Genomic DNA, 24,031 nt, shown 5'->3' on the forward strand with positions numbered 1-24,031 from the left:
TTCATCCAGTTTCATTTTTTATTTATAAATTTGAAAGTCAGTTTTATCACTCATGGAAGATTCACAGCCTTAGAGCCTGAAGTCTTCATAGGCACTAAGCATCATATGGCACCAGGCTAAAAGCAGTGATCATTTTCATTCACATGCTGAACTAATGGGCTTGTGCTTCCAACTGGCAAAGGATGGTTTCAAAAAACCTTGGAGTTCACATTTATTTGAAGGGGAGGTATAGGTATCAGTTTGAGCTACTGCTGATAGTGATTTTTAATAACACTTTCCTATTGAGAGTTATATCTGAGATCAATCATCCCACAATATATAGGCTATAAAATAATCCATCCACTAACCTTCATTGGATTTCTGCTGCTGACCAAGATACAGAAAGTCTAGCAAGGGTTTCCCCATTTAGTTTTAATATCAAAGAGATTTGATAGTGCATTCTCTCAGTATTATTTTAAAACAGGTTCATGGAAATTACTTTCAGGGTGATGATGAGTTTTGAAACACTTCATCCTTGCTACCATTGTTGAGCAAGCTGACACAGGTTCAGCTAGAAGCAAAAATGACTGTGGTTATATGAGACTCCATTTATCTATTTGTATCTATTTAAACTTTCCCTAGAGTGCCAAGGGGCCTTGATTAATTCCTTGCACTGTTTCTGCATCAAGAAATCATAATTCTGGAAGTCTCCCAAAGGATGGAGTGACCTGATTTCAGGAAAGACTATCTGGGGGAAGATCAGTTCAATATCCTCATCCTGCCTAGGAGGCATCTTAATCTTTTGTGGGAGGTATCTAGATGAAAAGTTGGGATTGATTAAATGGGGCCATTTCTAATAGACCTAACATATTCTATCAGCATGGGATGTGGAGAAAAACCATTTGAGGGCCTAATTCTATCCCAGTGAGTACAATCAGTGGGAGATTTGCCATTTCCCTCAATGTAGGAAGACTAAATCAGGAAGTTTGTTCTTGCCCAGCAGCTATAATTCCTTAAAGATTAAGGAGGTACCCAACCTATTCCAACAGTACGAAAATAAAGCAAAAAGCCCAATGACTTCAATCTGTTTTGACCAGTTGCAGTGGAAATATCGCATTACCCGGGTGCCAGCCTCACATACGTACAACTCCAGCAGAGTTCATTAATCTGCAGATGACAGAATAGTTATTACTGTACAGCAAAAATATTCTAGCAACTAAGGGCAGCATAAACAAGCCTCCTTTACATAGTTCGAAGACTTTTTCATGACACCTAGCTTTAAAGTACTTCTGATTTTTAAATTACGAAAGTATCCCAATTTTGTACTGTGAATCAATTCTAAATCAGGGCCACCAACAAATCTCTATTATAACAGGTCATTTTCCCAGTCCCGGTGGCAACAATATTTTTTTTTGTCCTCCTGGCCATCTGCTGGCTGGTGATCAGCTGCTGTCGACCAGCACCCCAAGCTCCTTTTCCTCTCGGACACTTTCCAGCCACTCTGCCCCAGCCTGTATGTCTGTGTGGGGTTATTGTGACCCAAGTGAAGGACCTGGTACTTCACTTTATCGAACATCACATAGTTGGCTTCCCAAGATATCTAGGTTCAGAAATGGTGGACTCACCTTTGGAAGAGAATATTTGGGCAGTTTAATCTGTGCAAAAGGCTCCCGTCTGTATGACACATAGTAAGTTGCTCTTCCACCAGTTGTCACCTATGGAAACACCAAAGAAAGTGAGAGGTGATCCTTCTGAGATACTCCTTGATGACACCTCCAAAAATACTTGACAAACTTTCTTGCAGGTATCTTTTCTACGACAGGCACAGATGTGTCTTAAAGCATCTGTGTAACTCCAAAGAAATCACAACCTTGAGAGGGATGGAGAATTATTTATTTAAGCTGTGCTATTGAACTTTCCATTTTGTCTCTCATTATTCAAATCCAGTGGGATTTTAGTATCTCAGGAAAAAAATTGCTGAGTGGGAGGAAGAGGAGGATCTAGTTTCATCACATGGTCCAGCTCAGCTACCTTGGGTAAGGAATTTAAAGTCTCTGTGCTTCTGTTCCTCCCCTTTAGCAGGAGATAATTCCTCTTTGCTACTTCTCAGCCTTGTCTGCACTGTAAGTCCCTTGAGGCCAGGATTGTCTTCCAACAACCTTTTACAGTGACTAACAGCAGACATCCACACTAGCACCATTTAATTCTAACAGTAAATGTGCTCTTGGAAAGCTATCTAAGCTCTTAGATATGGCTTAGCTCTTCAGCTCTATGAAACTGGTTTCTCTGAAATCATACTCTCTGGAAAAGGATGTGTGGGGGAAGCTGATAGACATCCAAATCTGCAGTTTTATGGACTGAATGAACTGAAGGCTATGCAAAAATGCCATGCATCAATGAGATCCAGCACTGATAATTTGTAAAATATGGGATTTAAAACCTGTCAAGAGTCACTTACTCTTGCTATAGGTGTTCTTTCTGGCACCACCTCAGACCTGGCTAAAACAAGGCTTACATCAGTGAATTTCCTATATTCTGCTGCCTTGGCAGTCTTGCAGGTCTTAAGACACAGCAATGCACAAAGCACTTGTCTATTATACAGAATGCCACTTGTTGGCTTCTTGAGTTTCCAATAAAGCTAACAGAAAGGTCTTAGATTCTCTCCTAGATATACTTCCTTTATCTGACAGTGATATTTGAGAATGAGCTTACATAGAATATTGCTACAGCATCAATTGTATTCTCAGCAATGATATCACCTCTAGATAGTGGCTTTCTTCCCTAGAGAAGCTGTCATTCCAAGGACACACTATTATTGGTCATGAAATTTGATATCTAATCAACTCGGCTTTTCCATTGGCAGTTTGAAAAACTGGACAGAAAGGAATGTTTAGAAATAGGACCAGCTTCTACATTAAGACTTCCCCTTGTGACTTTTTCCATTTTTATTTGTAATGTCATCATAACTGTATTTAGCACCCTCAAGAGAAAAAAAAAACAAGAAACAACCACTATTACAGCACACAAAGGATAAGGTCATAAGAATGACCTATATCACTGCACATAAACTCTCTGCAGAGAACATTTAGCTAAAACCAAGGGTAAACACAAACATGAAAACCTAAAGCAACTTGCCTAGAGACCCAAAACAAGCTAGTGGAAGAGACAGGGAGAGAACAGCTATAAAGATCATAGAATTACACAATGCTCTGCGTTGGGACCCTAAAGATCATCCAGTTCTTCCTGGTATCTAAACTAAATCTACTCTCTTTCAGTTCAAAGCCATTCCCCCTTGTCCTGTCACTCCATGCCCTTGTCCAAAGTCCCTCTCCAGCTCTCTTGTAGCCACTTTAGGTACCAGGATGTGCGCTAATGTCTCCCCACAGCCTTCTCTTCTGCAGGCTGAACAAGGTCAGTCAGTGTTATTTCTGAAGGATATATTTCCCATCTAATACCTCCACATCAAAATAAAATTTTCACAGGAGAGAACAGACTGTGCAGTTGATTCACACTGAGTCCAGCTCAAAGGCAAAAATTCATGTTTGCAGTAATTTTATCTCAGCTCTGCAAGCATTGCTCAAAGGATCACACACTTCTAGGTCATATTGTCTAAATAGCACAGGGGATATTTAAATATACCCCCTTCTCTTTAAATATTTATGACCTCCATTGGAAAATCCAAGTTTTCAACCATCAGATGAACTGAATGTGTCCAGTGACTATTTGGTAAGGACCCTGCATTCAATGTCTACTTCTTCTGATGGACTGAGACATGGTCTTCCCCTTATAGATGAGGACATGAATATTTATGTACTTTGTAAATGCTGTGATGACCAATTAAGACTGGGAACAGTCCAACAATCTTCCAGTTAACCCAGTAAACATAAAGTGGCAAAAATGTCAAGGGGAGATCAAATTCCATTTTCTGTACCACAACTTCTACTATAAGTCTGCCACACTCAAAAGGTTTTACACAGGTTTTTTGGCTTTATCCTCCTGAAAACTGGTACCTGGAGGGGGTTTGTTTGTATTTATTGTTTGTTTGCCTGGTTTTTAATGCAGAAAGTTGGGATTAAAACACTGTCAAAGTTCGCTATGCATTAGTTAAACTCCCTTTCAGGCTTCTACCTGGACTAGGTCACCTTGACAAAGGTTTAGAAATAGAAATCTTTGAGGTTTGTGGTCTTCCTGAGCCAGTTAATATGAAGCCACCCACAATTCTTTTGGCAGGAATTCTGCGAAGCTTTTCCCAGCCAGGAGCTCATCTTTGCATGATTTACATGCACAGTTATAACAGTTCCAAAAAAAATGATCAAGCCTCCAATAAAGTTTTGGCAAGCACTGTTGTACAGAATGAATTTTGGAAGGCCCAACTTAATTTATTTTGATGAACTTTCCCTTTTCCTGTGAGCAAATGCTCCAACACTGTAAATCCCAGAGATTATGGCAGTGTTTTGCCCTCCAATGCCTCCTTTCAGTTCACATTTGATGAATGTCACCCAATTATTTGCTGTGAGCTCATCTGTCATGCTCAGTACAGAATTAGCTGGGTTTGTCTTTTTCCTCCTCCATCGCTAATGACCAGATCATTAATCTGTTTTTCTGGATTTCTAGTTTATGTGTTTAATTGGGCTTCTGGCCAGTGGAAATGATTCCTATGGACAAATGTGTTTGTCATTAAACACATCTGTCTCTCCTAACCTGTGTTCTTTCTTCCTTCCTCCCTCCACTCGTGATCTACTACTTTTCTTTAATACTTCCACATTTTGTATCAAGACAGAAGTCTCATCTAACTTATATCAGCTGGCACTTAAGAAGAGAAACATGACAAATTTCTCTGTTCAAAAGCCCTGAAATTCTGAGTATGTTGGGTCATTCCCCCTCCTGACATGTAATGAGACAGGGTGCATCAAACACAGAAGAAAACAAATATATTCACAAGACTGCAGAGAATTACAGAAAATTTGTCATGGAATCTATTTATCTCCAGAATTTCTGTGACATGTCTAGAAACACACCAAGCCATTTCTCATGTTAATGATTGAATATAATTCTTTAAGGGCAGGTTTTGCTTCCCTTTTTTTTTTTTTTTTAGATTGAAGTTCCCCTCAGGCAAAAACACCTGTGTTGTCTAAAAGAGTTTGGAAGGCAAGCAGAATGAGTTAAGAGGTCCCAGACAACAAGACACCCTAGATGATGTCAGGAACTGTAGATCACTATGCATCAGGCTTCATTATCATCTTCCTGGCTGGCTGATGCTGGGACTCATAATTTCCAATATAAGGCAGGTATTGATGTAACAAACATGATATTACTAAATTTCAGAAATGCCTCTGGGCTAAGAAGGACTCCATCTGCCTCTTCCTGCTCGAAGAACTTACAGAAAAGTGAGCAGAAAGCTCCCAGAACCAAATTTTAAATCTCTTGTTGATAGTAAGCAGTTAACAGTATATAGTTGATGTTATTTTCAATAAACACCTCACTTGTTTTCTGAGGTGATTTCCTTTTCTTGTAGAATTCCCCTCCTTTCCAGTAAAATAAAATGAATTGGTAGGAGTCAAAAGTTCAGAAACACACTCTCACTATTGTAGCAGCATCCTGGATCTGTGTTCTCCAGCTCCATAGGGAGTCCTGGCAACCCTCCTCTTTGCTTTAATTTTATGTTCCCTCTCTCCTTGTGGGCATAAAATCCCCCAAATCAAACTGTGGATTAAAGCACAGAGAAGTGATGACAAGTTCAGCAGGCAGGCTGCTCCACTGACACCCCTAGCAAGGGATTTTGGGGTTTTTCAGAGACAGCCCTGCCTACGCCTTGCACAGGTGTGCCAGTATGAGGATTGAAAAGTTCTGCCCCCTCTGCCAAGCCTAACCACAATTCCAGTCACAAGAGGTTCAGAAGATGGAAAGAACATGAGCCTAGTGTAGTATTCTTGCTTCTTGATTAACCACCATGGCCAGGAAAAGCAATCTGCCAGATATTTCTGTGTAGTGAGGTTCTCCATTGCCCCAGCATAAATCCCATCATGATAGGTACCATCCAGTCTGAATTATCTCCCTGTGGTTTTCATTAATGTCCTGCCTTCTGCACAGTCATTGAACGATATGCAATTACCTGAGTGTGCTGTGGAGTTTCTGTGCACAAAACACCCTCAAGTTGCCTGGTAAATTCAGCAGGCTTGGAAAACATGACACTTTTTAGAGCATCACACCCATTAGAGAAAATTTGCCATGACAAAGGAGCATTTATTATGGTGGCCCAGTCCCTGTTCACCTCCCTCTGCCCTCAGAGCAGTGATGACACAGCAAAAAGACAGAGTAATCTTGAGTGAAAAGTACTGCATTTGTTTTAAAAGCAACTCCTGCAGCAAATGTGCACAGATACACCAAAACACAAGCCACATCAGAGCTGCAGATGTACATTACCCACACAGAAACCAACTTATGAGAAGAGCATAATTGTACACATTAAATCTCCTCTTGATTTCAGAGGAAACACATGAGTTTGCCAAGGCAATACTTTACATCTTCAGCTGATCAATCAGACAACGTGAGGGGAGGGGAGAGAGTGATAAAAGAATGTACAGCACAAAAAGAACTAGAAAGGAAATCAATAAAAAATAAATAAATAAAGGAAAATGTTAATAATTTTTTTATCAAGAGATGTTTAGGCTCAAGTTCCAAATGTGATATTTGGCACAGAAAAGACGAAACTGTGCTAGAAATGGATGAAAAGCATCCAGCAGTGAATAGGAAAGTAGCTAACTACTTACTGCCTGTCTTGCTTTAAGAAGAGCTTTTAACTAGCACGTGGGATGCACTTTCTTTCATCTGTATGGATTAATTTCCCCCACTGCAGTGCTGTCCAGCATTTTAAATAGGAGCGAGAGGAGATCAGCTGTAGCAGGCATTATTCACCACTAAAACAGGTGTAATCGTGTTCATCATTTAAACGTCTTCATCCTATTAGTTTCATAATAAGCTTTTAATGATTCCTTCAATAAAAGACTCAAAGACCAACCCATACAAGCTGGAGAGTGCTCCATTGTCCCGCCAAACCGTTTTCTCTACCATCGATCGCAAAGATAAAAATCAATCGCAGCTAAGCAGGGTGAAGTTAAAAATAAATTGCATGGATTGATTTCTGTTAAGACCTTTGGCTCCTAGTTAATGGAGGAAAAAATGGAGGAAAGAAATTTATATTTGAACATGGTGTATTTAGTTTCTATGAAAATAAAGGAAAGGCTCTATACTGGGAAATGAACATTTAATTTCTCCCCTCTATCTTGTTTCACTGCTGAGAAAACTTGCATTAATTAAAAAAAAAATTTAAAAATCATTTCTTTATTCCTGGGGAAATTTACCACTTATTTAAGTTTTTGAATTGATAACTTGATAACTGAGGTCAGGAGTCCCTATGAATTAACATAAGCTCTGCTGTGGCTGCTGGTTGAAGTCTACTCACCTGATAAATGACTTCAATTCAGCAAATATGCTCATTTAGCCTATCCTTAAATACTCAATAAACTTGAAACATACACTCATGTCCTACTAAACATAAGCACTTCCAAGTGTTCCTAAACAACCATAGTTACAACCAATAATGGTATTAAACTACTTCTCTGAGCTGAGCTTAGATATATATAGCTTCTAGAATTAGGGAATTTTTTCCCTCTCTATAACACCTCTAAGAGAAATGTCGCCCCCATCCCAATTCTGATATTATAAATTATAATAAGTATTTTTCTTTTTACTGAGACTGGGAAAAAAGTTATAAATACATCCACCTTGATAAAACCAGAATTTTATTCAGATAAAAAGAAAGCCTGTAAATTCCATTTTGCATCAAATTACTTCAGATGAAATTTTTGGACACACTCTGATGAGACGCCAGGCATCCAAAAAAGGAACTATTATCCACAGGTTTTGTAAGAAGTTATCGGCGATGGTGGGTGAATACTGACATCTGCATATGTTTTAAGGAAACTTTTCTGATGCAAAAGAAGACTGAATTGGTTCAACAGCTTTTGGCAGAAGTGTTTGCTCCTCCGAGCCAAAGAAATTATTCAGATGTGCACTGTAAGAGTCCCACTCAGCTGCACCACACAACAACCTCTGGAGAAATTCTGCATTTGCTCATTCTCACTCATGCCAGTGAGCAGGCTGAGGTGCTGCCCTGCTGTGCAACTCCCTGAACTAGGCAAATCTTCCAAGTTCAAAATTAGTTCAGAAGGTGAAGAAAGGCCAGATAAATCATCAGTATCAAAGAAGGTAATTTTGACTTAAACTTTTCACTTTCCACATGCAATTTCCCACAGTTCCTACAAGAACTGCAGCTGTTTCTACACTGCTGCATGTGCAAGATGTGAGTAACCACCACCCCCTTCTCCTAAAGGACATAGACAGGAGATCACATGTCCCAGGACAATCTGACCTGAAGGAATATGGAGTCAAGAGAAAGATGTGCAGTTCCCAGGTTTCCCAGCAGACTGAGTCACAAATAAAACGGCATAAAAGACGACAAGAAAGCTTCCCAGAAGGAGAAGTAGCAGCATGGGCAAAGTGAGAAGCAAGACACTCTTGAGTTTCAGCCTGCATTTCAACATTTGATAAATTATGCCATGGGATGGAAAGGGCAAGTAGTACCCATGTTCCCACTCTTTAAAGGCCTTGGAAAGTGATAAGGTACTGCCCCTCAGCATGCCTCTCTGGTCAATGGTGCAAAGCATTTCCCTTTTAAAGTAGAAATTGAAACTGTCTGAAGCAAAAGGCCAATCCTTTTCAATCAAAGTTTGCAGGAATCATTCCTTGTCCTTATGAGACCACCAGTCAAAGACAACTCTGAGAGGATTCATCTCCAAAAGCATTTTTCTGGCCTGCATCACCCCCAAACCAGGTATCAGCTGCCAAATTTGAGAAGTCATCTATACCCAGTAGCTCTGTCACTGCTGTGGAAAGTGCTGAAAGTCTGAGCCACAATTCAGATCAACTTCAGCTGCTCTCTGCTGGGATAGCAGAGTCTGCAGCATCCCGGAGAAAAATAAAGACATAAAAAACAACCAAGACAGGTATTGATCACACATCCACACATCTCTGCACTGACTTACTGCCAGCTCAAATCAAAAAGGCCAAAGTAACCCTGAGGGTCTCCAAGTGCTGACAGAGACAGAGGAGTAAGAGAGGAAAGGGCACAGTGATAACTGCATGCTGGACTAGACTGGTGTGATCTCTGGGAGAAAGCCACACACCGAAGGGTTTACAAAGCACAACAAGATTAATGGGGGGATGGAAACATATTTATGAGATTTACATCTACAACTGGGGAAAAAAGGAGAAAATACAATTTTCAGAGACCAAAACCTTCCTCAAGTCCCTTAGGATCTTGTGAGCATGCCCAAAATCTCGTCTGTCCCTTTTCCATCAGTTCCAACTCATAAAAAGCAGTGCATCTCCCTGTAAACTTTGTCCCACTGACATCCTTTGGTCACCAGCACTATAACAGTAGTAGTGCCAGCAGTCTTCATGTCACCCATTCTGAAGAGCTTCATCACTATTGTTGTCCCTCTGCTGATACCTAGACTTTTGTGTAAAAACACAATCATCACATCACACATCTCTGCATTGGGAATGTCATCCCTCCCCACCAGGCTCGTCCAGTGTGGGACTCCAGCCATGCAGAAGAACCACTGAGCTATTGCACCTGAGGTGTTTGCACATAACCTTGGGTAACCAGGAATAGCTACTTTAACTCAGCAATAATTAGCTCTCCATGGCAGCTCTAGATCTGCCCACAAGAATGCTGCTCTCTGCAGAGAGCACTCTCCCAGAGCAAAGCTGATTCCTTCCCTATTCATGCTCCTCAGGACTTCTCAGACCATCACAAACAAGCAACACTGTACTGGGACTTTTGTGGCTCAGGCTCTCCTCACTCCCTGGAATAAGTGCTGACACTTTCTCCTGCTTTCTTGCATTTTCCGTGGAAAATTTTCATCTGTTGGCAAAAAATATACACAGATAATTCCTGCTCTTCTCTTTAAAGAGCCAGTTAGCCTTGATGTTATTTTTTTACTTATAGGAAAATAAAAAGGTTTTCTCCAAACAATGCTGCCTCACTCAAAATGGAATTTTATTTAAAAAATCACCATTTTAATTGAAGCCTATTTCATTTGCAACACTTTTCAGCAACTTGAGCAATTCAATTAGAAACCCTGGTTCAAGACTTGTCTGAAAAATGCCTTTCCCAGAATTTCCTCTGTGGTTTATTTTTTAATATGTAAGTTCTCTAAAGTATTGGTACTCCAGACTCATATGTAAAACAAAAAACTATCCTTAATCCCTGTGTCTTATAATGTAGGTACTGCAGCTGAGAGAAGTGTAGCAGTTCAGCTAATTGTCAGGAAATCACATCTTTTAGGCAGTTGTAGGTTATGTCTGCACCTAAGTTCGGAAAGAGATGCTGTTTCAGTAGCAAGTACTCACTAGAGCACAGCTATGTGATTGAACACCACTGACATGGACATTAAATGGCAGAGCTGATCATCAAGTTAGCTCCTTTTTGCTACAGTAAATAAGTCCAGACATGTTCCAAGGTTTTCTGACAAATAAATTACCTGTTTTGCAACTTGGAAGAATTTTAAGTATTAATCATAAAAGAAGATGATGATATTGGCTCCTGGTTACACCAGAGCAATACTGTGAACTGAATGAAAACTTATATATGCAAGAGAGGGTAAGATTTTCTCTTAATGTATCAATTTATGCAGAATTATCCAATCCAATCTTACTGATATGTTAGGCATCCTTAAATAACTACTGATCAATCTAATAGAAAGTCAGTCAATAAATTCAGAGTGATCACCTACTGTTTTATTCATAAGAAATCTTCCTATTCTCTCTTAGTAACCAGTCCTTTCTTCCTTCCACATTACCTTTTATATCTTTCCTCATGGGCTGTTATTTATCTCTTTTACCTGGTAAGTAGTGCCAGCCTTTTCAAACTCTCTTCAACAGATATGAAATTTTCAAGCATAAGATCATTCTAATTTTCTTTCTTTGTACTGCAATTCTTCAAGATCCTTTCAGAAGTGCTGTACAACACGAATCATTGATTTTTAATGGCATTGTAATATCTTCTGTGTTCTTTCCCCTATCCATTATGCATCATAGCATCATGTTTGTTTCAAGTGCACAGTTACACAGGTTAATGCTTCCCAGGAATCTTACACTACAGGCCTGTTTGTCAACTTTGTTAGATGGATATTCACTAGTAAATAACTGTATGCAGATAATATAAAACATTGATATCAATAGCTGGGATTCATCTTCCCTAATTTTGGCTGTCAAAAATTTTGGGGTCTTCGCTAAGCTCTACTTAGGTTCCTTCCAATGTTAATGAGAAAGGCATATTCAAAGAGAGACCTATCTCATGTTGAAATAGGTGAAATAGGTAAACTGCCAAATAGGTAAATTGATAAATTGCCCCTAAAGGTTTTGATCTCTCCACTCATTTTGGAGGAGCACTGACTACAAGTTTAGACTAAAAATCTACTGGTTTCATGACAGAAGTTTAAAGAAACAAGTTCCTCTCTCCACTCCAAGCCATCAGTTCTGATTTGTTCCAGAACAGACAGATCAGAACTCTTGCACCAATCCTTTATTGAAGCTATTAAACATAGCTAGGTGCTTAACATTTAATTTGATATTTATTTATTCATCTCTGTCTAATATTTAAAATTCTAAAGACCTGGCTCCTATGTTTCTGTCCAAGATTACCCAGACTGAACAATATGCATGAGATATGGCAAACAGAATCAATCTGACACATCCCATAATAGGCAGCAACATCACACGGTTTGTGAGACTAATACATCCAGGACATATCAGCACTCCTACATATGTACCAAGCAAACACTCTGCATAGCCCATTGACCATGTGCTGGACACGGTGGATTTAACACACCTTCAGCTCAGAGTGTGCTGTGAATCCCAAGTGCCTGCATGTCACTCCAGCTCTACAGGACTCAATCCCTGCCAGCGTCTGCAGCCACTGACAACAGGCTGCTGGACAGGCAGAAACCCTGCCAGAGTGATACAAAAAACTGGGAGAGGGATAGACAGCCTGGGAGTGCAGAGCCTCCTGCCCAAAGCAGCAGCAATGTTCTGTGTGTGTTTTTAACAGTTTTTAAAGCGTGGGGATGTGATTTTCAATTCAAACACCCATTAAGTTATAATAAAACCTTGCTAAGAATAGTCAGGCACTTGAGTATTACATATACATACATGCTTGAGTTTGTATACACACACACATTTTTTTAACTTGAAGTATTTAGCAGCTAATAGCCTGAGCTGCTCACTGCTGATTTGAGGCAGATGAACACACACACGAGGCCCCTGTCCTCACTGCAAGATCAAGATTCTAAACAGAGTGGCCTTGTTTTAAAACAGGTGTGAGAAATATCTGTAAGGCCTCATGATTAAAGAATTGGATGTTCCACAACACCCTTAGCCATAGACATAAAGAGAGCCACCACATTAAGAGAGTCACTCTAAAATACTCCTTGGAGAACAGAGCATTTATCAATGGCAAAGCCACTGCCTTCTGTCAAATCATTACTTACTAAGTTGCAAAAACTGCATTCCCAGTGTTTTGTAGCTCTGGGTCTCCTCTGATGCCAAAGGAAGCAGCAGCAGCCTGGGTTTCACAGGGGATTGAGGGGAGCTGTGGCTCCCATTGCAGTTGGTCATCTCCAGAGCAGCAGACTCCCCTGCTCTCAGAAGTCTGCCAATGTTACTCAAATTCATGCAGTTTTCATACCACAGTCCTCCCAGGCCATAGGGATCCAGTCCTCCACCTAATCCCAGCACAGAATTGTCACTCTTCCATTTATAAGAAAGTCTTACAATAAAAAAAGCAAATCTTTCTCATAATGTGGATACAGCCAAGAAAAATGCTCCCTGCAAATGTGGAAAAATGCAAGGAAATAAAACAGGAGTTAAATGTGACCCAGTCTCACTCAAAAAGGGAAGTGTGTGTCTTTTTCATACCACCTGAATCCAAGCCTCGTCTCATTTCTTCCCCCCTGCTTCAGCAGTGGTGAGAAGCAGCTAACATCACCATGTCTGTAATCTCTGTCTCCTGAGCTTCCTACGATCTGGAATTACCACAGCCTGGCTCTCAGTTTTCAACCAAATGGTACATCTTCAGGAAGTGTTCTTCCAGACTGTACTATTCATTCTCAGGCTTCCACAGATATGAAATTTAGAGAGATGGCCCTGTTCCATCCAGCCCATGTATTCTCAAAAAATCTCAAAACCACATAGTTTCTCATTCAATTTCTGTCACTTTCTCCTCATCTCCAAAATCATCACCAACTGACAAATTTACAGTCATCTTTCACTTTGAAGTTGCCCTGTAACATCTTTACTCCATCTTTCTGCTATTTTACCTCCTACTGCAAATTTTGGTTCACTCTATTAGCATTACTTGACTGTCAAATCAGCATAAACCTTTCCAGCTGTTAAAATAATCATTCACACCTTTCCTTTGTTCTTCTCTGTTCTCTCCAATTCACCAGTATTTCCTTTGTATTTTACAAGTAGCCACACAAATAGCAAGTTGTGAAATCCATGGACCCTTGATAAACAATCTTTAAAAATATAGAAGATTCAAGACAAGTGATGAGCAGAGAGATCAAGGGTTTTGTCCCAGATTGTAGAGCCATCAGGATGGACTCCCAGCTCTTATGAATTGCAGTCACATCAACTTACCCTAAGAATTTGCCTCCTCCCTTGCATAGAAAAAATACCTTGTGAAGGCAGAACTCAAGTCCCATTTGTACGAAGCCAACGCACCTGGATGAAGATGTATTCATCCTGAACAACGAGGGAGCTGACATCGATGGAGCGTGAGAAAGGCCCACTCTTTTTGGTCTCAGAGCACTCCTGGATCCGACAGGTCAAGTAGTGGGTGTCTGCAATGGGAGAATATGAACACATCAGAAATGCCTCAGTAGGAGCCACTTGTCTGTAAACACCATCAGCAGCTCAAAAGGTCTCATCTCCAGCTAGGTAGATGTTATTTCGTGATCCCTCCAGCCTTTGACACTGTAACTGCTCTCTGAAGTTAGGAACTCATCACATTTCAACATTCACCATTGCCTTTCCTATTGAGCAGACATCCCTCGGGAGACTGAAGTTCAAACCACAAATGGAGGGTATCAATCATAAATGCATCAGAAAGCTGATGAGGAGCCCATATAGAGCAGAAAAAGACACCCAGGCAGAATTTACCAATTCCAATACCCTGCTGGGAAACATATCCCTGTCTACCCTTTGAAACACCCTAATCTTCTTGACTGGTTTTAATTATGGTAGAAAAACACATAAAGAAAAAAAGAAGAAAAGAAAAAAGCCCAAACCTAACTATTAAATTCAACTTATTTTGCTGTGAAAATGACAATCATCTCCCAAAAATAAATCTTCATAGCCAACATAGGCAATGAATAAAAATGCCATGGGCATGAAATAGCATGAGTAGCTGAAGAGTCCCAACAGTAGTTATATGCATTGCAAGAAGCATCAAATGCTTCTGTCTAGAGAGAAGAGGAGAGGAGAAGACCATCACACTAATGGGATCTTGTCAGGCCTTGGCATTGCTTGAGAGGAGGAACAGGACTGGAAGGAGAACATGAAGACAACAGAAAGAAAAGGCAGACGTACAGAAAGTTAGAACAAGAAGAGATGTGCTCGCCTCCAGCAGGCTGACAGGGGTTATAGGGGATTAAGCATTATTTCACTCAGGCTAAGAAAGGCTCTCATGAAACAGAACAATGAAGGCACTGTGTCTCTGGCTGTGTGTAATCTAAATATGCCATCTCTGCTTTTCAACGGCTTTTCTGAAAGCTGCAAATTAGGGAGAAAACTAAAATACTACTAAGATGACAGCTGGAATGATAAAAGGGTCATATCTTTTGCACTGCGGCACTTCTACAGGCTTCTTAGATTCAAATGTTTGTTTGCTTTTCTGCAAAGGGTGAGGACAGACCATCAATGAAGTAAACAGCAAGTTTATAAGGGCTGGGGTGAGCCTGGTGCAGTGATTTTAGTTCACAACAGAGCTTCCTAACATGGATCTTGTCAGACTGAGCCCAAAATGATAAAAGAGAAGTTTAAAAAGACAGTAACTAGCCTAGCAAAGCTGCATACAGGATTCTCCATCCCAAAAAATCTGCCTTGTCCTCAGTCTGTGTCCTTCCAGTGACAGCAAAATGTGGGGCAGTGGAAAGCTCTGGGGGACACAATTGCAATCCTCTGAGATTCAGCTAACTGCCTTCCCAGATTCTAAAACAAGATTCACAGACTGACAGTTTACACTTTCGCAGTCTTGTCCCACCAGCACTCTTAAAAATGCAAAAGAAATGCAAGTCAGAGGCATTAATAATTAGTATAATAATTTAAAAAACATTTTGTCTAAAAACATCACAAACAACAACCAAGCTTTGATCAAGGTTCATGCCCAACCACCCATTGACTGAAGGCTCTGTTTGAAGGCTGCTGACCTGGTTCTGGGTTGGTGCACCAGGGATTCCAGGTTAATAGGGGCTACCTGGCTGAGTCAGAGCAGCCACACAGGTCTGGTGCAGCAATGAAATCCCTGTCCCACTGAGGATGCTAAAGCAGCAGAAAATGTAGCTGTGCCAGCTTCGAGTACCTGGCAGTGATTAAAGCATGTGGTGAGGAACACCTGACCTAGAGGCAGTGCCAAATAACCAAAGTGTCAGAGTTGTGCTTTCTCTCAGCATAAAATACCAGCAGCAGCAGCAGAGAGGTCAGACTTTCAGTTGGCATAAATTAAAGTTCTTCATCAATTGATACACACACTTGGCCCAGAGCTGCTGTTTAGCTCCTCATCGTGGAACCTAAGACAACCTTGCAGTGGATAAAAGCATCTGCTCAGGAAACAAAGAGGGTCTTATGTGCTGCCATGCCATCCAAAGAGATCAACAGCAGTGATTTGCTCTTTGAGGTAGCTCTAAAATTAGGCAGAACAAGGAGGAGAGGTCAGGATTTGTATTTTTAGAAGCTCATTCCCTCCAGTACGTTCTCCCACACAGTCGCTTGGATATTCTTATCCTTCCAAAAAGGGGATAATTTGTTGCTGCTGAGTGACAGAATGGGAAGAGGAATAAAAACCTGTCACAAATAAATGCAGATAAATCACAAGTGTTGACATGACAACGAGCTTCCTGCCTATTGGGAAATGTGTCATTTTGAGTGTGTTACACCAGCAATCAAATATACACAAAGAATGGCACTGATTAATATTCACAAGGAGATGGTGGTAGAGGAGGGGAGTAGCTCACTACCCATTTTCCTTTTAGTATCTTGTTTTATTTATTTATTTTCATATATTTTACAATACAAGCCTATTAAAAAAAAACAAACACAGACACAAAAAAAAATCTTTAAACCTGTCTGCTTTAGGATACCAAAAAAAGTTTAGTCTTGCTTTTTTCCCACTTTGCCAAAGAAAATAAAAAATAATTCCCTTTAAAATACGTTAAGAAAAACAGGTAAAAAATACAACAGCACCCGGTTCTGTTCCCATTTGTGAGCAACTAAAAGCAAGAAAAAATCTCAAGTTTCTGCTCAAGTTTCTTAAAGGGTGCCATTCACAAAGCTCATCTTCTCACAGTGAAAGTAGAGTCTCTCAACAAAAATCTCCATTAAGAGAGAAGAAGCCATCCCATCTTCCAAGCCATTATCTCCCTCTCTCCAAAACGAGGTAATTTGCACCCCTCTTTTGCACAGCCATGAGGTAAAAGGACATTCATCCAAAAGGGGCTGGTGACATGAGACCGAGCCATGTCTCCAAAGCCTTGATTACCTTTCACTGGGAGCTTTATTTCTTAAGGGAGGTTGCTTCTATCTGGGGATTATTTCCAATTTATATATTGTCCTACACAACACCAGAATTAAAGTGTTTGGGTGTTGTGGTTTTCCGGGGTTTCTTAGTGGGTTGGATTTTTTGTTACTTTTAAGATTTTTTATTATGTTCCACTGCAAAAGGAGTTGAGAAGAGCTCCCTGCTTTCCAGAGAGCATTAAAAACTTTTCATGCTTATAACCAACATCCAGCCACTTTCTCAGTTCATCTGTGAATGTGGCAATATGGACATCAAGCAGCCTGGAGGGCTCATGCAGCTCAAATCCCAGCATCCACGCCTCCGCATAAACCCTTCCCACCTCACTTCGGATTAGGGAATGGCTTTCACAGATGTGCAGCCATGTTCCAGTTGAGGAGCTTGAACCACCTCCTCATTGCTATTTAACACACTCTTCCACCTTGAGATTTTGGAGTGTATTTTTACCCTTTTTGAAGCGACAAAACGGAAACAATTTCTTGAAATTGGAAGGGATGAACTGGTGAGATAAGCCAAGCTACCAAGTCTCCTTTTTGCCTGCCAGCCATGCCAGCTTTGGCAGGAAGCAGGAGTACCAGAGACTCTCTCCCCAGAGATGTGAGTCCCTGAAGGGAGGCAGTGAAACAGTCAAACCTGTTGTATCACTGTGCTGAAGGCTGCAAAGGGCCAACCTGTGCGCAGGTGACTGTGACTTACAGAGACACAGGAGAGCAAATCCTGCTCCTTCCTGGCAGCGTTAATAAGGCAGCTAAAAGCAGGGGTGACTGGCCAGCATGGCTAATAGGGAAAAGGGCAGCTAATAGAAACAAGTTGCATTGGCAGATTGGCTCAGCTTAAATCAGGTGCTGGTGTTAGGCAATATTTAAAATTGTAACATCATGAAGGTTTACATGGGAGAAAAACCTCACTGGCCTCAAAAACTTTTCCCCCAAAGAAAAAGAGTTGTAGACTCTCCAGGAATTAGTTATCCTCTTTTACCTTTCTGATTAGCTTTTTTCGCCCCTCTTTTTCCTGCAATTCAAATCCTGTTTATTGCCCTGTATCTGTGAGTGGGGCGAAGATTAGCTCACTAAACATCAGCAAGTTCAATATATCCTTCCCAGGAATGCTGGTGGGTGCTTGTGTCAGAGTCTTCATAATAGCTCCCTTGCATCCAACCCTGTCCTTGCTGCTGCCTATTACACCCTGGCAGAAGGCACAATGCCCAAGGCTCCTACATGTTTTTATAATTTAAAAATGCAAGCCTCGATTATTATTCTGCTACAATGACTCTGCCAAGATGTCGAAAAAATGTGAAAAACTTCATCTGCTACAGAAGATGGGAACAGCTTGAGATAAGATAGGCACTGGAGTTATCAGCATCTTGCAAGTATTTAAGGAGAATAGACACAGGGGAAGATGGGTTTTTCAGAGACATAACTATTTCGAATGACTGGACAGAAAAGATGGGGCAAGATGTGCTGAAGGACAGATACCAGAGACATGAACAGGACTTCCAGCTCCAAGATCCATAAGCTTCTTGATAGCCCTATCTCTTTTATGGATGAATGAGACTCTAGCATACCCCACCACCTGTTCCCAGCTCCAGAGCACTTTTTAGGCTCCAGTGTCTGAATTGGTATTACATAGGTTCTAGAGTCCCATTACTACTAAAAGAAAAAAAAATAAAAATAATAGTAATTTAAAAAATCATCAGATTCGGGAGTCTAATCCTAAATACCACTTCCCTTCCCCACTGTTTTTTCTCTTTACTTTTTTTTTAATGAAAAGCATGGGGGAAAACAAAAGAAAAGAAAAATGCCCAATCAAGATGAATCATTTATTTTTCAAGTAGTCAGTGACATTGAAGGCATGGATTCTTCTACCTGAATTTAACTAAGCAATGGGAATACTTACATCCATGTCTGTTAATGTATCAAATAAGCGACTGAGACATCAGACCAACCTAAAAGAGGCATTAGAGGAGCTTCTCCTTCTTTCTCCACATTAGTAAAGAAAACTTTCATCAGAAACTTTCTGCTTGAGAGGATGTAACTGCAGGGCCCCATTTTCCAGCAGGTGTAAGTGCCTCAGCCATTTCACTGAGTGCATGAAGGCCCAATTTGTTTACAGAACTAACAGGGAGAAAAGTTCAGTTCCTTGTTCCTGAGCACCCAGAGCTGCACGATATCGCACTGGGGAGGCCATAGCTGCAAGACTGCCGTTGTTTTGTCACACAAAACAACAGCACAACTAATAGAGTTCTAAGCCTTAAAACCTCTAATTGGAGCAACACTGTTGTTTTGTGCTCTGTTTGGCTGGGAGAAGAGGCATTTGGTACATGCCAGCAGGGCCAGCATAGTCCCACAGGTCTGGGAAGCTGTCTGCAGTGGGGTTGTTTTGCTGACACTACTGGCCAAGCCTGACTCTCAGTGAAACCCCCAACACCATTAGCTGCCAATTTCAGAATGCTGAATTTATACATTGAAACACGAATAAAGAGCAAACCCCTGAGCAAACAGGACCTGAAGGAAGAGAGCTCTCTGTAAGCTGGGGATACATCTGTCAAACCTTTACATCCTTGACATATCCAATATTCAAATAGCTGGGTGAGCAGGTTTAAACTTAGTTTGAAAACAGACTCCATCAGCAGTTTGTTTGCCTACTTGCTTGGGTTTTTTTAATTTGCTTCTGAGCACCTCTCCCACCATACCTGCGACATTCCACACAGCAGCAAAGGCACTGAAGATGCCTCCATACCTTGTCCACCCACCTGTCGGCCTGCTTTGCTTTTTCCACATATTCAACAAACAGCTGTCACCCCTGAGCTTTCACTGCCTGGTTATTTATTCAGCTGCCATCACTAAATAGCAGTGGGAGGCCAATGAGTGATATTAGAAGATCCACAACCTCAAAGAAGCCATCTTGATAGACAGGAGATTGTTCACGTATCTGGCCTACACAGCTCTTGACTAAGAGAAAAGTTTGCAACCAACAAAAAGGCTATTTTTCTCCCAGAAATCCTCTAACTCCTCCTTCCTATGCTGCTTTTCTACACTGTCCCTGCATTGAAAAGGGACACTTGTGCCATTGCTCCCATTTCCTCACACTGGAGTGAAGTTCCACACCAGGAGCAGATGCATTACTATGCTGCAGTTCCTGTGAGAAACATCTAAAACACTTTGGAGACAGTAAGTCAACTCACTTCTAATACCATTGTCTTTGCTGGACATTAACTACACAGGAATCCTTTCTATTGCAAATGTGACTAATTTGTTTCCGGAGGGGTGAAGCTTTTTTTTTTTCTATTTCCTACTTCAGATCCAGGCACTTTTTCAAGGCCTGTAGCATTTTAGTATGGAACACCTATTCATACATTATGAGCAAAACTAAGAAATACTTTCAATACAAGACAAAGGGGCATAGGGACATTCTGACCAGAGGATAAGTCTGACAGCAGATAATTTCTCAAATTCCCAGGTACCACCAGAGGTTTTGAGCACCTCTGAAAATGCACAGAGGTTCCATGGCACAGTGCTGGTAGCCCAGCTCTTTATGATTGATGCTGAAACAGCTAAGTAGGGAAGAGAATATATGACTCCTTAGCCCAACAGATTGTGTTTCTGTCCATCCTCTCCACAGACACAAGCCCTGCAGCCCAGGACTTTTCCCTAGAGGCTCAGCATAAGAGCATCACATCAAACCCCATGGCCCACGTCTTTCCTACCAACTAAAATGTAAAGGGGGAGGCAAAATGGGTAAAGTGAATTTTTATTCCCACTCCATTCTTGGCTCAAAGCCCAATTTTTAGCATTGGCTGCAGGCACTCACGTCCATCAGCTGTCCGAGCTTCCATGTGCACAAGGTCAGGTTCTTTATCCAAACCAGTCACTGACCTGGGAGGAGAGAGAGAAAGAACACAGCCAGTTAGCTGAAAGGCTGCAATCAGACAGAGATGGTGAGGGAATGCAAAACCAGCTCAAGCCTACCTTGGGGCAGCTGGTACTAGATTTCCACCTTTTAACAACTTGTCTCCTTTGCATTTCCACTCAGACCACTACACCACTACTGGGCACGGGTGACTGATCCTGCCTGTCCCTTGGCTACAAGATCAAGACTACTAAGATTGTTCTTGTTGTGGCAAAGAGAGCTGGTCCCAGGACCCAGTAAAATCAGAGTTCTGTTTTAATGCTGAAGGAAAGACATGGCCACAGCAGCCTCGTGCTTATAGAAAGTAAATTAAAGGAGGTTTTATTTGGCTGATTAGAGACATGAAAGACTAAGTTTCCTGACTTGCCCCTGGTTTGCTGGGCAATCTTGTTATTGTTTACCTCCTTTTCCCCATCTTCAAAAGAAAAATAGTGATGCACGTATGGTGAATTTCTGATTTGAAAAAGGTGAGAGAGTATTCATTATTCATACCACAACCCCATGCCATCCATGGTCCTTGATAATTATGAAACAAGGCATGAGGAGTTTCTTTAATCCCACTAGCTGAAACTGAAGCACCCTCAGTCAAATCTTCCTGTGCATTGTTATTTACTCCCTAAAAATGTTTCTCAAAGCACCTTTAAAAGATTCTTTTCCTCCTGGAAGAGGGAGAGTCAAGCCCAGAACAGAAATGTTATTATTAGTGTCCTGGCTGATAAGAATCACTGAGAGATGAACATTTAGTCCTAGCAATGGCTGGCAGGGGAAGAAAAATCCATAGATGTCCACGTGATTTATGGAGCTGCTTCTCCTGAGTTAACCAAAGGGTTAGATTAAAAAGGGACAATGACAAAAATCAGTTTCTAATTTGGTGGGAGTTGAATTTGATACAGTAGATTGCAAATAATAGATTCCCTCCGAGCCAGCCAACGTTCAGAATTCCCTAATGTTCTGAAAACATTTTTATCACATTCTTTTGCTGTTTTCATCCTTGGGGCATCAACAGCAGAAACCTTAAAAATAATAATAATTAAAAAAATACAGATACCCTGAGACATTTTTGTGAATCCCACAAAAAAACCTAGCAACTGCAGCAATGACAAACATATAAATGTGCTGGAGTTCAGCTAAGATCAGCCAGTGCTGCAAATGTCAAAACAACTACATTATGACCCACTGTGTAGGTAACTGAAACTGGCACTGCTTGTTAACGAGAGCACCACATCGATAGTGACTCCATTCACAACACCCTGAATTGTGGCCAAAAGATACCAACACAACAAAACAAAGCAGCACAGGCAGGGCTTTCATCATTCTGCTCACAGTGAGAAACAGTCTGCTCTTTAATCACTACCATCAGTTTCAGGGTGATCCCACAAGGAAGAAAGTGCTGTCTGATATCAGCCAGGATGCCAGAATGAGTCTGAGCTCCTGAGATCATGCAATTATTGGGGTCAAATCTTCCCAATATATGGACACATTTAAAAGTGACAGTAGGTTACATAGAAATCCCTTTAAATGTCTGTGAAAACATTATGGTGTGCTGCAGTATTAGTTCCCAATATATGCAGAAAGCAATCTTTCTGATCCATAGCAGAAGTTCTCTGCCTTTTTCAAATGCTTAGCACTAATTGCTGTAATTTCAGTCATTCATCAGCCATCACCCTTGCCTATGACATGCCAACAGGGACAGAGGTACATGCCTACCATCATATCTATTCATCACATCTCTATGAAAAGGAGTAGTAATTCCAGCACTTTGAGGTAAAGCTTGGGAACACTTTAGCAGCTTGACCTGCAGCCCTTCCCTACAGTTTTCCTACTTAAATTCAGCCTTAAATGCACTCTCCTGGCATCCATCCTTCTGGAAGCCAAACACCAGACTTCTACTCAGAGCCATTTGCTGTGTCCTGACGCCACAATATGAGGAGGCCTCACCTGGTCCCCTGACACCCTCTGGGTTTCTCCCCTCCAGATGGAGAGAGCACTGTATCTCCCCATGCAGCAATGGGGCAAACCTGTTCCTGGCCCAGGTAATGAGAGACATCAATCTGCCACAGTATTTTTCATTTCAAAAGGGACTGTAAATAAAAGAACCTAAGTATATCCCAACAAAATCCAGAATACTCATTACCATTGTGCATTTGCATACACAAGCTCTGTAGATCTACTCATAATGCCTACTAAGTGTGCACCAGGGAATGAGAGGAGTCTCCTGAAACATGTCATTCTAGCTTGAAGTTCCTTTCCAGTGCCATCTACTTGTTCCCTTAATTAGTTTTGACAAGGCTAATGGTTCTTTTCAGAATAACAATGATGACAAAAAAGGACTAGCACACAGCACACCCCTAGTACTCCTCTGCTCACCAAACACTGCACTCCAAGTTGAAAAGTTCACAAAGTGATCTTCTGCAACCCAAAAGAAAGACAGGCTCCTTTATCTGCAGGCAGATAACAAGCCTGAAAAGTGATGCATTGGTCACCTTTCCTTCGCCCAAATGAAGTTTCTTTTATACCAGAGACTGATTGCAAAACAGATCCCCAATCAATGCTGTTTCTTCATGCCTCACCTTACATCTGCTCCCACTGGCAAAGAACAGAGCTTTGCTTTGCATTGTTCTGACTCTCGAAGTCAGGTATTTTTAGTAAATAGTCTCTCCGCATTTGTTTGGAGGAACTTTACATGAAGAATACAAAAGAATTGGCAGTGGAAAAAGCAAGATGTAAATGCAGATCCTGAAGCACAGCTACAAAAACACACGCAGACTGTAAAGCTATTCCTTTATCCCTTTATCCTCTTGTAATTCCCTAGCCTTGAGAACTCACTACAACAACCTCTCAGGTCTGGCAATACAGGAGCAACAACAAAACAAGAGACACTTTCACAGCCTTATATTTTCTTACATGTTTTCTCTCTGAAGAACATTTGGAGGATGCACTGCTCAATATTATTTAAGCAACTAAAGCATGTTGAGGAGAGATATCAGCATGCCCTGACTTACACAGCCAAGTGTAGCCCCCAGATTGGGGTGGCTGGGAAAGGCTTTCATGGTGCTCTAGCTGACAGCTCTGTTCAGAGGCTTACAAAGACAAAAGTATTTAACACTCAGAGGCCTGAGGTCCTGACACATGGTCACACCTCAGGCTCCATGCACAGCTCAGCTCTGTGTTCTCTGTGTACATAAACTCCAGACAGCAAAATTTAAACCAAGGTTCACAAATGCA

At 41.1% G+C, this 24,031-nt stretch overlaps 1 protein-coding gene across 1 annotated transcript in view; it reads right to left on the reverse strand.

Annotated features, from left to right (window-relative positions):
- SORCS3 (sortilin related VPS10 domain containing receptor 3) overlaps nt 1–24,031 on the reverse strand; it is a 263,207-nt gene that overhangs the window by 57,732 nt on the left and 181,444 nt on the right. Inside the window, exons 6-8 of the mRNA XM_085064890.1 lie at nt 20,708–20,772; nt 13,828–13,946; nt 1,605–1,694 (exon numbers count right to left, since the gene is read on the reverse strand). Of these exons, the coding sequence (XP_084921016.1) occupies nt 1,605–1,694; nt 13,828–13,946; nt 20,708–20,772 (274 nt within the window). The remainder of the gene's footprint in view (nt 1–1,604; nt 1,695–13,827; nt 13,947–20,707; nt 20,773–24,031) is intronic.

Source organism: Lichenostomus cassidix, chromosome 6 (genome assembly GCF_008360975.1).
Source record: "Lichenostomus cassidix isolate B80296 chromosome 6, HeHo_3.0, whole genome shotgun sequence".
Classification (NCBI taxonomy): domain Eukaryota; kingdom Metazoa; phylum Chordata; class Aves; order Passeriformes; family Meliphagidae; genus Lichenostomus; species Lichenostomus cassidix.